This window comes from Marmota marmota, unplaced genomic scaffold, assembly GCF_001458135.2.
Source record: "Marmota marmota marmota unplaced genomic scaffold, marMar, whole genome shotgun sequence".
NCBI classification, from domain to species: Eukaryota; Metazoa; Chordata; class Mammalia; order Rodentia; family Sciuridae; genus Marmota; species Marmota marmota.
Window position 1 is genome coordinate 1,187,770 of NW_026000137.1, and position 11,328 is coordinate 1,199,097.

At 53.1% G+C, this 11,328-nt stretch overlaps 1 protein-coding gene across 1 annotated transcript in view; it reads right to left on the reverse strand.

Moving 5' to 3' along the window:
* Positions 1–7,384: 7,384 nt before the first annotated feature.
* Positions 7,385–11,328, reverse strand: part of En2 (engrailed homeobox 2) — a 5,035-nt gene continuing 1,091 nt past the window's right edge. Inside the window, exons 2-3 of the mRNA XM_015502313.1 lie at positions 10,675–11,060; positions 7,385–7,748 (exon numbers count right to left, since the gene is read on the reverse strand). Coding sequence (XP_015357799.1) covers positions 7,432–7,748; positions 10,675–11,060 — 703 coding nt within the window. The 3' untranslated portion in view covers positions 7,385–7,431. The remainder of the gene's footprint in view (positions 7,749–10,674; positions 11,061–11,328) is intronic.

Sequence of the window (11,328 nt, forward strand, 5' to 3'; positions counted from 1 at the left end):
CAGGATTATGTTTCATTCTAGTTAGCATGTAATCAAAGCCTGTTATGCTTTTAGCTATAGAAATAGCAATTAATTTAAAAGGGTTACTTAGACCCTTCGCTACTTAGACAAAATAGCTCATCACACCATGAGAACGCCCACTCGTTCTTGGAGGAAGGGCCACGAGGTGGGGCGGTGGACTGGAGGGGTGTGCACACACTGCCACACACAGGGAAGGGCTCATGGCGACCTTCTTTCCCCCCTGACTCTCTGGGACCTGGTGGTGGGGAAGAAGACCTCTTTGCTATGCTTGGAGCCAAGTCCCCTTTATCTCAATGGCACAATATGCTCAGGGTGGCATTTACCATTTGGAACAGAAAACAAGGTGTGTATAAATTTATTTGACTTCTATAGAAACTCAGGGCAGAATGTCTTGCATATTCTGAGGTCAAGAAAAACCGTAGGGGAAAAACCTGAAATGGGGCAGGGTCTGTAACGCAAAGGTTTGAGGTTGTGCTTATCACAGAAAGACCCTGGGTTTAATTCCTAGCACTCCCCAAAAATCCTGAAGTGAAGATGGGTGCAAATGTTTGCACCTGCATTCACAAAGCACAGGGATCGATTTAGGGGGAGGGAGCCGTGATTCTGGAGAGTGTTAGAAGAAGTTAGTCCTGAACTTCTTCTGGTAGTACGTTTTCTACTCTCCCTCACTCACCACCTCTGCCCTGCTCTCTATTGCCATGCAGATATTGCCTCTCAGGGGCATCATACCTTCTCTCTGCCTTTTTCCAAACAATTGCACAGAGACCTCGCTGGTTGGCAGAAGCAAGCAAGGTGTGTGTGCCTGCCGCACAAGGGCACCTGTTCTTGGAGGCACGGGCGCTAAGCAAGTCCACAGGCTCAGGCAAGCAGTGTTAAGCTTCCCACTTGCTGGGCCCCATTCAAAGCCAGGCCTTTGTCTTCATTACCTCACAAAAAGCCCTTGCAGGAAACCCATTAGATAGATGTTCTTTCTCTTTGAGAGAAGAATGGCTGGGCTCCCTGGGAGTCAATAACACACTGGGGAGTGAGATTGGAGCTGCGATTTGAACACAGGGCTGTCTGTTGTCAAAACTCTGTATTTTCCACTGAACCATACTTCTTTCAATGTTAAGGGATGTTATAGAAGTATTTACACACACACACACACACACACACAAAATGGAACCCGAATGGCTGGTGGGCCAATATGTGAGACACAGAGCCTGTGAGTGTTGGAAAATGAGCTCATCCTAATGTTTCTTCGAAGGCTCTGACTTTCCCTAAGCAGATGGACGTCAGAAAGTGAGCCCATTCCATATTCATTTGGGTGACTGGGAGCTCCCCAGTGTTCATCTGGTTGTTTTAGCATTGGAAGGCAAGATGAGCCTTTACATTATAACGGAAATGCTTTATTAAGGAACTTCCTTGAAATAATGCTGTAGTGGTACTTACTATAAGAAGTGCCTGGAGTAGTCAAAATCACAGAGACAGAATGTAGGAGAGTGGTTGCCAGTATCTGGGGGGTGGGAAGGAAAAAAAAGGAAGCTATTGTTTAGAAGGGACAGAGTTTCAGTTTTACAAGATGAAAAGACTAATGGAGATGATGGTGGGAATGACTGCTGGGGCATTTTGGTTATATGATGTGTACAGTTGTAGTGGTTAAAATGGTAAACTTTGTTGTGTGTATTCAACCACAATAACAAAATTGGGGTGTGTGTAATAATACCAGCCCTGGAAGGAGCAGAATTCTGCAAAGGGCGGGTGGCTCTGCTCTTTTACTTATTGCATGGATCTCAAGAAAGGCCAGCTTTCAGAATTCACATATTGTTGAGGGAAACAAAGCTATAAACAAACAAACAAAACCCATGAGACAAAGTTCTGGCCTAAAGAGAAAACTCAGATGCACCATCCCAGGGCTCCCTAACCGAGGCCGAGAGCAGGAAGTCCTGGAGAAGTTGGTGAGAAGCGGCCAGTCTGCTGCTGGGAGGGGCGACACACACAGCAGCCGGGCAGCAACTCCTTGCAGGCTCTTGGCAGCTGGAGCCTGTGATTACCCATCCAAAGAGGAAAGAAAAGGGAGAGGAAGAAAGGAAAGTTGGTGGAGGGGGTAGAGGTTGAAGAAAGGAGGAGGGAAAACCACGATGACAGAGCCTGACAGTCCCCTTCTAGACAAAGGCTTGGCGGGAGGCGAGAACCCCGAAGGCGCTCGCTGAAAGGAGATAGGCGGCCCCTTCCTCAGGCAGCGCGCGCCGGGACCGAGCGGCCAAGTTTCACGTCCCGACAGATGGGTCAGTCCGCCGCCCGCCCCGATTTCTTCCAGACGGTCGGTGCAAACAGTGATCCTCGCCGGTCCTCGCCCACGAGGACCCTCTGCTAGCACTGGGTCCCTCCCGCCTGCGTTCCCACCCAGCCCCCTCCACGACGGAGAACGGGGGGCCGGGCCACGCAGGCCCACTGGGTCTGCCGCTCCTCTCTCCCCCGGGCTCCAGGGAGGCTGGGGCCGGGGGCCTCTCTGGGACGCCTTCCAGGCTGAGGGTGAAAAGGCAGCCCGGGAGACACATCTCGGAGACTCTTTGTTTCTGCTCCCGGCCGTGCGCAGAGATCGGCGCAGGAGGGGGCGGGACAGCCGATGGGGCGGGTCCCGGGCTCCGGACCTAACGTTCCGCCTTCCCAGAAAGCCTCGCCGGCGGCCCCGGGGGACAGAGGGTCCTAAAAGCCCTACCCTCCCAGGAGTTGCTTGGGCCTTGCACAGGCCTAGGCCTGGGCTCACCTGTTCCCCGCAACTGCAGACCCTTTCGGAGAAGCCTAGTGGAGCTCTCCCGGAATTCCTCTGAGGGGACTGGGCCCAAGCCGAAGAGCTGGCCGTCATCCCCGCGGCCAGCACGAGGCCGTTACCAACAACAACAATAATAATAACACCATCATCGTTTTCCTCCCCGAGTAGAGCCAAGAGCGTGTGCCCACCACGCTTGATTAAATCACATAATTAGGAGCTACTTTAATGAATATTATTACATTTCAAGCGATCTCAAGAATGGACTTCTCTTTTCCATGGCCAGGCAGCAGAAGTATAATGAGGGATCTGAGATCATTCATAAGAACGTGGCCTACTCGGGGTGCGCCTTGCTCAGCTGCCAGGCGCACCTGCACCGCGAGCGGTGCGCACAAGCACCGTGCTTGCGGCTTCGCGTTCCCACCTCGCTGTTGCCTTCCTTCCTTCAAGGTCTAGACAGAGTTAGGCCCCCTCTGAGGTGACACCGAGATTTGCAGAGAGGGGCTGCCCGCTCCAAGGCCCCGCGGGTTGCGGTTGCGGGGTGAGTATAGTGTGCATAGGGGGCGTCGGGTTGGAAAAATCAGTCCCCCGGGGTGATTTCTGCCCCTCCTGGCGGGCGTGCTTCGGAATTTCGAGGAGGCTCTTTGTGGTCAGTCGCTATTAACCTCCCAGCTCCCGGCGGCCCCATCCGGCAGGCTGCAGTATTCGGTGGAGCCGGGACCCTCCCAGGGGCGCTTGAAGAACTGCCTAGGAGAGTAGAGACCAACAAGTCGGATATTAAACCCGCGAGAGACAGAAAAAAATGCGGCCTCCCAGCCCACCCTCAGTGTACATAGTGTCTGGGTGTTTGCTGTCGCCTGGCACACCTTTGTGAGCCCTGGCACACCTGTGTCGTGCGATCTGAACTCCCGTCGTTGCACATTTTTCACTCAATGGAGGCAAGAGTTAGAGCCCTCTTGCTGAGCAAGCTAAGACCGCCGCTCCTTCCCTCCCCTGCTTTGGAGAAAGTGCAAGACTGGTCCACTCCAGAAGACCATGGCCAAATTGAACCCGGGTCCTAACTCCAGCTTGGGGGGTCAGACCTACTCCCCTGATTCTTGCTGGCAAGGCCAGTGACAGAGGGAAAAGAAAGGGCATCTGAGTGCCAAGGAGCCCTGCCCGACCCTCTGGGTGGCACCGTCCCCGGGCGCCTGCTCTAACAGGCCTGGGCAACCACCGCTCATCTTCCTGGGCTAGGTCCCCAGGCTCTAGCCTAGTCTCTGCTGAGTTAAGGAGGGCTGAGAACTCAGTTCTGCCTGGGCCTGGTCGGGACCCAGCCAGGCCCCGGGCAGGCAGCCCTTCAGGTCAAAGGAGCAAGGACTTCCTGAAGGTGCTTTTGTTTTCACACACTTGGAAACCCGCCTCCTGAAACCCCCCAGTAGCTGGGCTCCGCAGTATGCGTTCTGGATCCAGACCCAAGCACTCCTGGGGGCCTGGGCGGAACCCAAGCCTGCAGGACCTCAGGAAGGAGCCTCATCCCCTGCCCCTGCAGGCTGGATGCTGGTCGCAATGCCCCTGGGGAGCTGAGGGTGGCCCAGCAGGGTTCTCCAGGAGGGCTTAGGTCACACACTGTTGAAATTTAAAAGTAACCCGTAGGAGCAGAGAATCCCACTCAGCGTTTCAAGGATTTGAGGACTCATTCAGTTCAAGTCCCCTATCAGAGCCATGAAAGAAAAACTTCCCATGTCACTGTGAGCCTGTTTGCATGAAGTCCTCTGGGAACCGGGGCACTCATTACGCCCACAAAGCTGTACATCGCAACTCACCGGTGTTATGATTTTAAAACAAATTAAAATAAAAAGATGGCTTCGTGCTACTATTTTATCTTTTTATTAAAATGAGAAGGAGGCCGAGAGGGCAACAGAAGTCTGCTGGTGCTTTTGTCTTTAACCTAAAAACCCTCAGAGACATGCAGAAGTCAGGGTCTCGGGTGGGGTCCTACATGCTCTGGCCCCTGGGTGGTGACCCTGGCGTACTCCTGGGGCTGGAGTAGCCAGGATTCTCAGCCTTTGCGGTGGGCCCCTGCTCTCTCCCTCGACACATCTGTGCCTGTCCCAGGAGCCGCCTGCTACCGCCCGCAGGCCTCTTCCAACGGCGCCGCCCGGCTGGCTGCAGCCCAGTGTCCGCCTGGGGAGCTCAGTGGCCTACCGGCCGGCGCCAAATAAAAAACGCCTAAAAGGTCGCCCTTGGCAACAGCTGATCCTCGAGGGCCTCTGAGTTTCTCTTACTGGGAGAAGAAAACTTTTTTTTTCTCAAGCCAAGAAGTTTGGAAATACAGCAGGTGGGGCCTTGAACCACTGGCCCTCAGATCACTTAGAACACCTCCCTCCAGGCTGAGGGTCAGCACCAGAAAGCAGTCCTTTCCCTGAATCTGCTTATGATGTACATAACCTCATTTGCTTTAGGGAGGAAAACAAAAATGGCACTGAGGAGCCTCTGTATCACGTGGATCGTCAGTCCTTCCTGCACACACACGCAGGCGCTTCAGTCCTGCCATTGAGCAGCCAGAGAAGGAACTTAGAACCTGTTGAACTTTGCAGGATTGAAAAAATCCAGTCGATGGAATAGCAGTTATATTTTCCAGCAACTCTTCCTTGTGATGAAAATGTGGACATAATTCTCATGGTTCTGTGCTCACATGTAAGGTATTAAAAACGTCATTAAAAATAATGATGCTATTACAATAAGCCCTGAACCCACTCCGCCTGGAGCAAAGGTCAGGAGCACCTGAGCTTTTGGGAAGTAGCCCAGGGCCCTTCCCCTTAATTCAGAACACACTTAGAAAAAGCATCATTCCAGCTTGGACCACCAATACTTTATAATAAAGAGGTGTTTCTCTTTATTTAATGCAACTTTCAAGAATTTAAACACACAAAAATGCGGGGGTGGAAATGTTCACAATTTTGATAACCACAGTTGTAAATAGAAACATTCATTTCTTATAAGATTATAAATATTTGATACTGAAACTGTAAAATGCACATTTTATAAACTAAAAAAAAAAATTACTTCCTGCTTAAAAAGGCATGTCATCTCATTGAGTTTCCTAAGCAGCAGATGGTTATTCACAGAATTTTAAATTACAACTCTTGTTTTTATAGTTTCCTTTTCAAAAAGTTTACACTATTATGTACAAAATGAAACTATTGTCGCAGTGAAATAAAGAGGCTTAAGGCAAAGAGAGAAGTCCACCCCTAGTCCTCAGGGAGGCAGCCTGACCCCAGCTTGGCCATGTGCACAACCCTGGGCTGTCCCTCCTGGCCCCGATGGACATTTGGACACCTTTTCCTAAAACAAACAGAAGACAGTGTGGACTTATATAGAGAGATAATGTGTTTGTTTTATATATATATGTGCCTGGTGGGGAATATATTGAATATATTTAATTTACACTGTACCACACCTTCAAAAAATAAAATGTATATTTTCTTTTTTTAAAAAAAAAAAAAGACAAAACATGATAGGGAATGATTATTTACACTTTCCTCCTTCCTCCAGATCCTGGAATGTTCTTAGTTCCTTTGAAAGCCAGCATAGCCACAGGTTCCAAAACCACCGGCCCTACACATGCCTGGTGTGTGCATACACATGCAGACACAAATATGTACACACACACATCCATCTATCTTGGAAAAATGTTCACTCTAGCCAAAGTGGGCACTCCAAAGAAAAACGGAAAAGAAAAAAGAGGAAAGAAAAAGGACAGGAAGGCAGCCAACTCCCTGGCCGCGTGTCCGCTCGGACCTGGTCTGGTTTCTGGGCGGGGACAGTTTCCAATGCAGCGGGAAGCTTCACTGAGGGCCTGGGGCTGGAGAGTTGGCACTGAGACTTGCCACAGGGTTGCGGTGGGACAAGGGACAGACAGGACAGCAACACAGACGCAGACAGAAGTACATGTACGCACTGAGGCGAGCGAGCGCTGTGCCTCAGAGGCGGCAGGGGAGAGAGACCTCAGGAGGCGGGTGAGGAGAGGCACCCTGGGAGGCTGCCGCCGCTGGGCTGGAAGCAGGCCCTCCTGTCACCGAGGGGCAGATTCTCTTGGCTGAGACCTAGAACTGTCCAAAGACCCTGGGCATCTCCTCTCCCAGCCAGGAGAGGAGAGGGCCTGGGGTGCTGACCCAGGCTCGGAGTTTGGGGCCTCATCAGGCCAACACAAACACAGTGGCAGAACTCATAGACCAAATAGGAGCTATTTATTCGGTTCACAGTCGTGTGAAATGCAGCAATAAAAATCTTTGGACTTCAGCAAGTTGTTTTAATTTCTTCTTCTTTTGAAATAATAATAATAATAAAAGTGTCCGATGTCCCATAATGGAGCTTAGGGGATTAAAAAAGATGAAGCCCTAAGCAGCCCCCTTTGCAAAAAAAAAAAAAAAATCATAAAATTAGCATAATCTCGTAAACACAAAAAACTCAAAAAATATTTTATAGTCAGATATTTTGGATTTTACACCACCTGTAAATTATATATACATAGAATATTGCAGTACCATACCTAATACACGATATTTTTACTATTAATGCTGGTATAATCTTTATACACTGGCCCTTTATTTAGGATTTTAAATTATTGCATTGTTTTTTGCGGCCTGAGACCTGCCCTGGCGCCGCCCGCCACCCTACTCGCTGTCCGACTTGCCCTCCTTAGCCGCGGTGGAGTGGTTGTACAGCCCCTGGGCCATGAGGTGCACGGCCAGTGTGTTCTTGTTGCCCGTGGCCTTCTTGATCTTGGCCCGCTTGTTCTGGAACCAGATCTTGATCTGAGACTCGTTGAGGCTGAGTTCCTGCGCCAGGCTCTGGCGCCGCTGCTCTGTCAGGTACCTGTTGGTCTGGAACTCCGCCTTGAGCCTCTGCAGCTGCTCAGCCGTGAAGGCCGTCCTGGGCCGCTTGTCCTCTTTGTTGGGGTTCTTCTTCTTTGGTTTTCGAGACCTGGGACCTGGGTAGGTTTGCAGGACAGAGAGAAGAGGTTATGGTCAGTCGGTAGCGACCTATGTCCTCACCCAGCAGTAAAGCACTCAAGCGGCCCAGGCGAGGGCACAAAGACTCCCCAGAGGAAAGGAAGTGACTGGCCCAGGGCCTCAAGGCTGAGCAGCCAGAGCACAGGCAGGGACAGACCTCTGCAGGGAGGAGGCAGGTGTGGGTGTGGGGTGGGAAGGAGATGGAGGCAAAGACTGGTGGAAAGGCCATCACAAACTGAGGCTTCCAGAGGAAAGCAAAATGCCAAAACTGTCTCTCCACCCCCCAACCCCCAGTCCTTTCTGAATCTCAGACCAGGAATAAAGAAAGGGTGGGGCAGGTATGAGAGGTGAGGGGTTAAGATTGGGAAAAGGGGGTGAGGCATGCAGAGAAAAATGGGAACACCTCACAGGGTTCCCACTATCCCTAGGGCCGAGTTCACTCTCCCCTTACAGGACCAGTAGGGACCGTGCATGCTTTCTTGGGAGGGAAAGGAGCACTGAGGCCCTGGCAGCTCCTTCTTCATCCATTACAATTCTCCCCAGTGCCCTGTCCAGGAGAGCGGGCCTGGCCTCTGCAAGGGTGCTAACAACCATGATGACCTGTCATCCTCATCCCTTCAGACCCGGGGTACAGATGGCACAGTTGACCTTGAGCAGGTTCCAACTTTTGACCTGATCCCACTCATTCCTCCCACAGAGTTGTCACCCAGACCTGGCTATTGGAGGCAAAGGGTGACAAGAGCAAAGGGAAGCAGCTTAAGTGGTTTCTTTCCCTTGGCGCCAGCCAGGAAGCTCAACTCAGGAGGTTCCTCGTGAGGGCAAGGTCGGCTAGGCCACTGGTGGAAGTGGTGGCCTTCGGGTTCCTCCATCTGTGAGGCTTATGATTCAACTTTGGAGACCCCTTCCTTTGCAGGAAGAGGCTGGAGAGGGCAGACCCGGCTCTGCTCAGGGCCAGGAAGTGCCCCCGTCTGTGCAGCAGAGGCACACTCTAAGAGGCAGCCAGGACTGCACCTCGGCACAGTTGGAAGGTGTACAGGGCAAGCAGGGCCCACCCCAATAAGGGACCAGCTGGAAACTCAAGGTGGGCAGAAGAACTCCCTCTCTGCCATGGGAGCCATGCACTCTCTCCTGGAGGCAAAACCAAAAGAGGGGACTCTGGGCAGAAGAGGGAAGCCTAGGGCGGTTCACCAACTCCCAGTTAGTTGTAAAACACACCCACACCGGCACCCATCTGCCCATCACCGTCCCACTTTCCTGGAGGGCGTGCGAGGGCTCTGCTCTGGCTTTGATGCTGGTGCGGATTCAGGGAGGAAAGCCCAGCCCGAAGGGCCGGGGAAGGGGCGAGAAGAATGGGAGACTGCAGGAGCGCCTCGGGAGACCCCGCGCCTCCACCGACCCAGCATGGCTTTCCTGGATCGAGTTCTGGGTTTCCACTTCTCCCCTCACCCCCAAAAGCACACTTCCTGTCCCCCAAACTCCTCTGGTCGAGTTGCGATTGTCGCCTACACAAAACAGTCTCGAAAAGACAGTGTTTTATGGAAAGAAAATCTCCTTAAAAATCACAATTTTTAGTTCCCTTTTCTGTCTTGATTTTTCTTTCAAAACGCAAACACGGATTCCTGGAAATAGAACCAGAGCTCTGCAAAAGCCCCCTCTCAGTCCCTTCTTTTTAAGCGCCCAGGAACAGAAACGTTCCTGGGAGGGTGGGAAGGCAGGCGGGATTGTTCAAGCCCAGCAAAGCCAGCGATTGGGGTCGCTCTGCTGGCCGCCCAGGCCTGGCCCGGCAGGGATCCTTGCGCAGGCGTTGCACAAAGCCCGGCCGGCTCCTGGCCGACCGACATTGTGAGCCTATATGTTAATTAAATATTAACAAAGGAGGGAGGCGAGAACAATGGAGCAAATTTCAGGTCTAGCTGGAGAAATTTGGATTTAATTAAAAAAAACATACACATACACATTTCTGCGGGAAGGAGCTGAAGGGTGACCAAGTCTTCCTGCGATTTGGATAAAGGACTCCTGCAAAACAGTTGAGGGTTGGGGGCAGAGCAGTTCTGCTGCCAGCTCGGGACAAATGGAGCCCTCTCCTGATGGTACTTCCCAGCCAAATACCCGCATGCAATGCAGCTAATGATTTCTACAAGGAAGAGGACTTAGCTTTTTAAAATCAAACGGCTCTATGAAAAACTATATCCCATACCTCTGCACACCCCCTAACGTTGTGTCTTTCCCACTCCTGGCAGAGCCAGGAAACCCTCCGAGAAGGTCCCCACTTTGAGGCAATCACAGATGCCACATAGTTGGGGACAGTTGTGCATCCCTGCTCCGTGTGGGAAGGCAGATGGCAAATAAGGGCCAGCAAAGGGGAGAGGGCGCCCCTGTTTTCATCTCTCCCTCTGCATGTCCTTCTTCCTCTCCCCTGGTCAGCCTAGGCAGAAGGCACCGAATTAAGAGGAGCCCTTTCTTCTGTGACTACACCTGGGGTAACTGGGGGTGGCTGGGACGTCCTGATTGGGACCGAGTTGGAACATGGGGGAAGGGGTTGAGAGTGCGGCCCTCTGGGCCTGTCTTCCAGCTACCCCTGTTCCCATCAAATTGGGGGAACACGGGGCAACTTGGATTTGTGGGGGCTGGGGGTCTACAGAGAGAGGGGGGGGGGCGGGGAGAAAAACAGAAGGCCTCTTTAGCTTCTACCATCCTAAGGGAGTCTATTTGGAATCAAGCCTGTTCCCGCTGCCTGGCCGCTGCCCAGGCCAGCCTGAACCGCACAAAGTGTCGCTGGGCATGTGTATGGAGAGGAGGATGCGGGATGTCTTTTTCCTCCGGGTAAGTTTCCTCGCCAGGGCCGCCCCTGCATCCCGCTGGTCTCCCCAGGACCGGCTGGGGCACCGAGTCTCAAGGGCTCACCTGAAGAAGGCCGGTCGGAGTAGCGCGTGCAGTAGACCCAGGCCGGCCAGAGCATGGGCTGCGTGCCCAGGTTGGCGCTGGCCTGAGAGCTGTCTGAGTCTGAGCTCACCGACAGGTCGCCGCCGCCCAAGCCTCGGGACTTTAGCGCCCCGTCCAGGGGGCCTCCGGGGTCGCCGCTTTTCTTGGCGCCACCGTGCAGCGAGAGCGTCTTGGAGCCGCCTTCTCCATCACCCGGGGAGTCGCCGCCACTAGTGGGTAGCGGCCCTCCGGGTGATGGAGAAGGCGGCTCCAAGACGCTCTCGCTGCACGGTGGCGCCAAGAAAAGCGGCGACCCCGGAGGCCCCCTGGACGGGGCGCTAAAGTCCCGAGGCTTGGGCGGCGGCGACCTGTCGGTGAGCTCAGACTCAGACAGCTCTCAGGCCAGCGCCAACCTGGGCACGCAGCCCATGCTCTGGCCGGCCTGGGTCTACTGCACGCGCTACTCCGACCGGCCTTCTTCAGGTGAGCCCTTGAGACTCGGTGCCCCAGCCGGTCCTGGGGAGACCAGCGGGATGCAGGGGCGGCCCTGGCGAGGAAACTTACCCGGAGGAAAAAGACATCCCGCATCCTCCTCTCCATACACATGCCCAGCGACACTTTGTGCGGTTCAGGCTG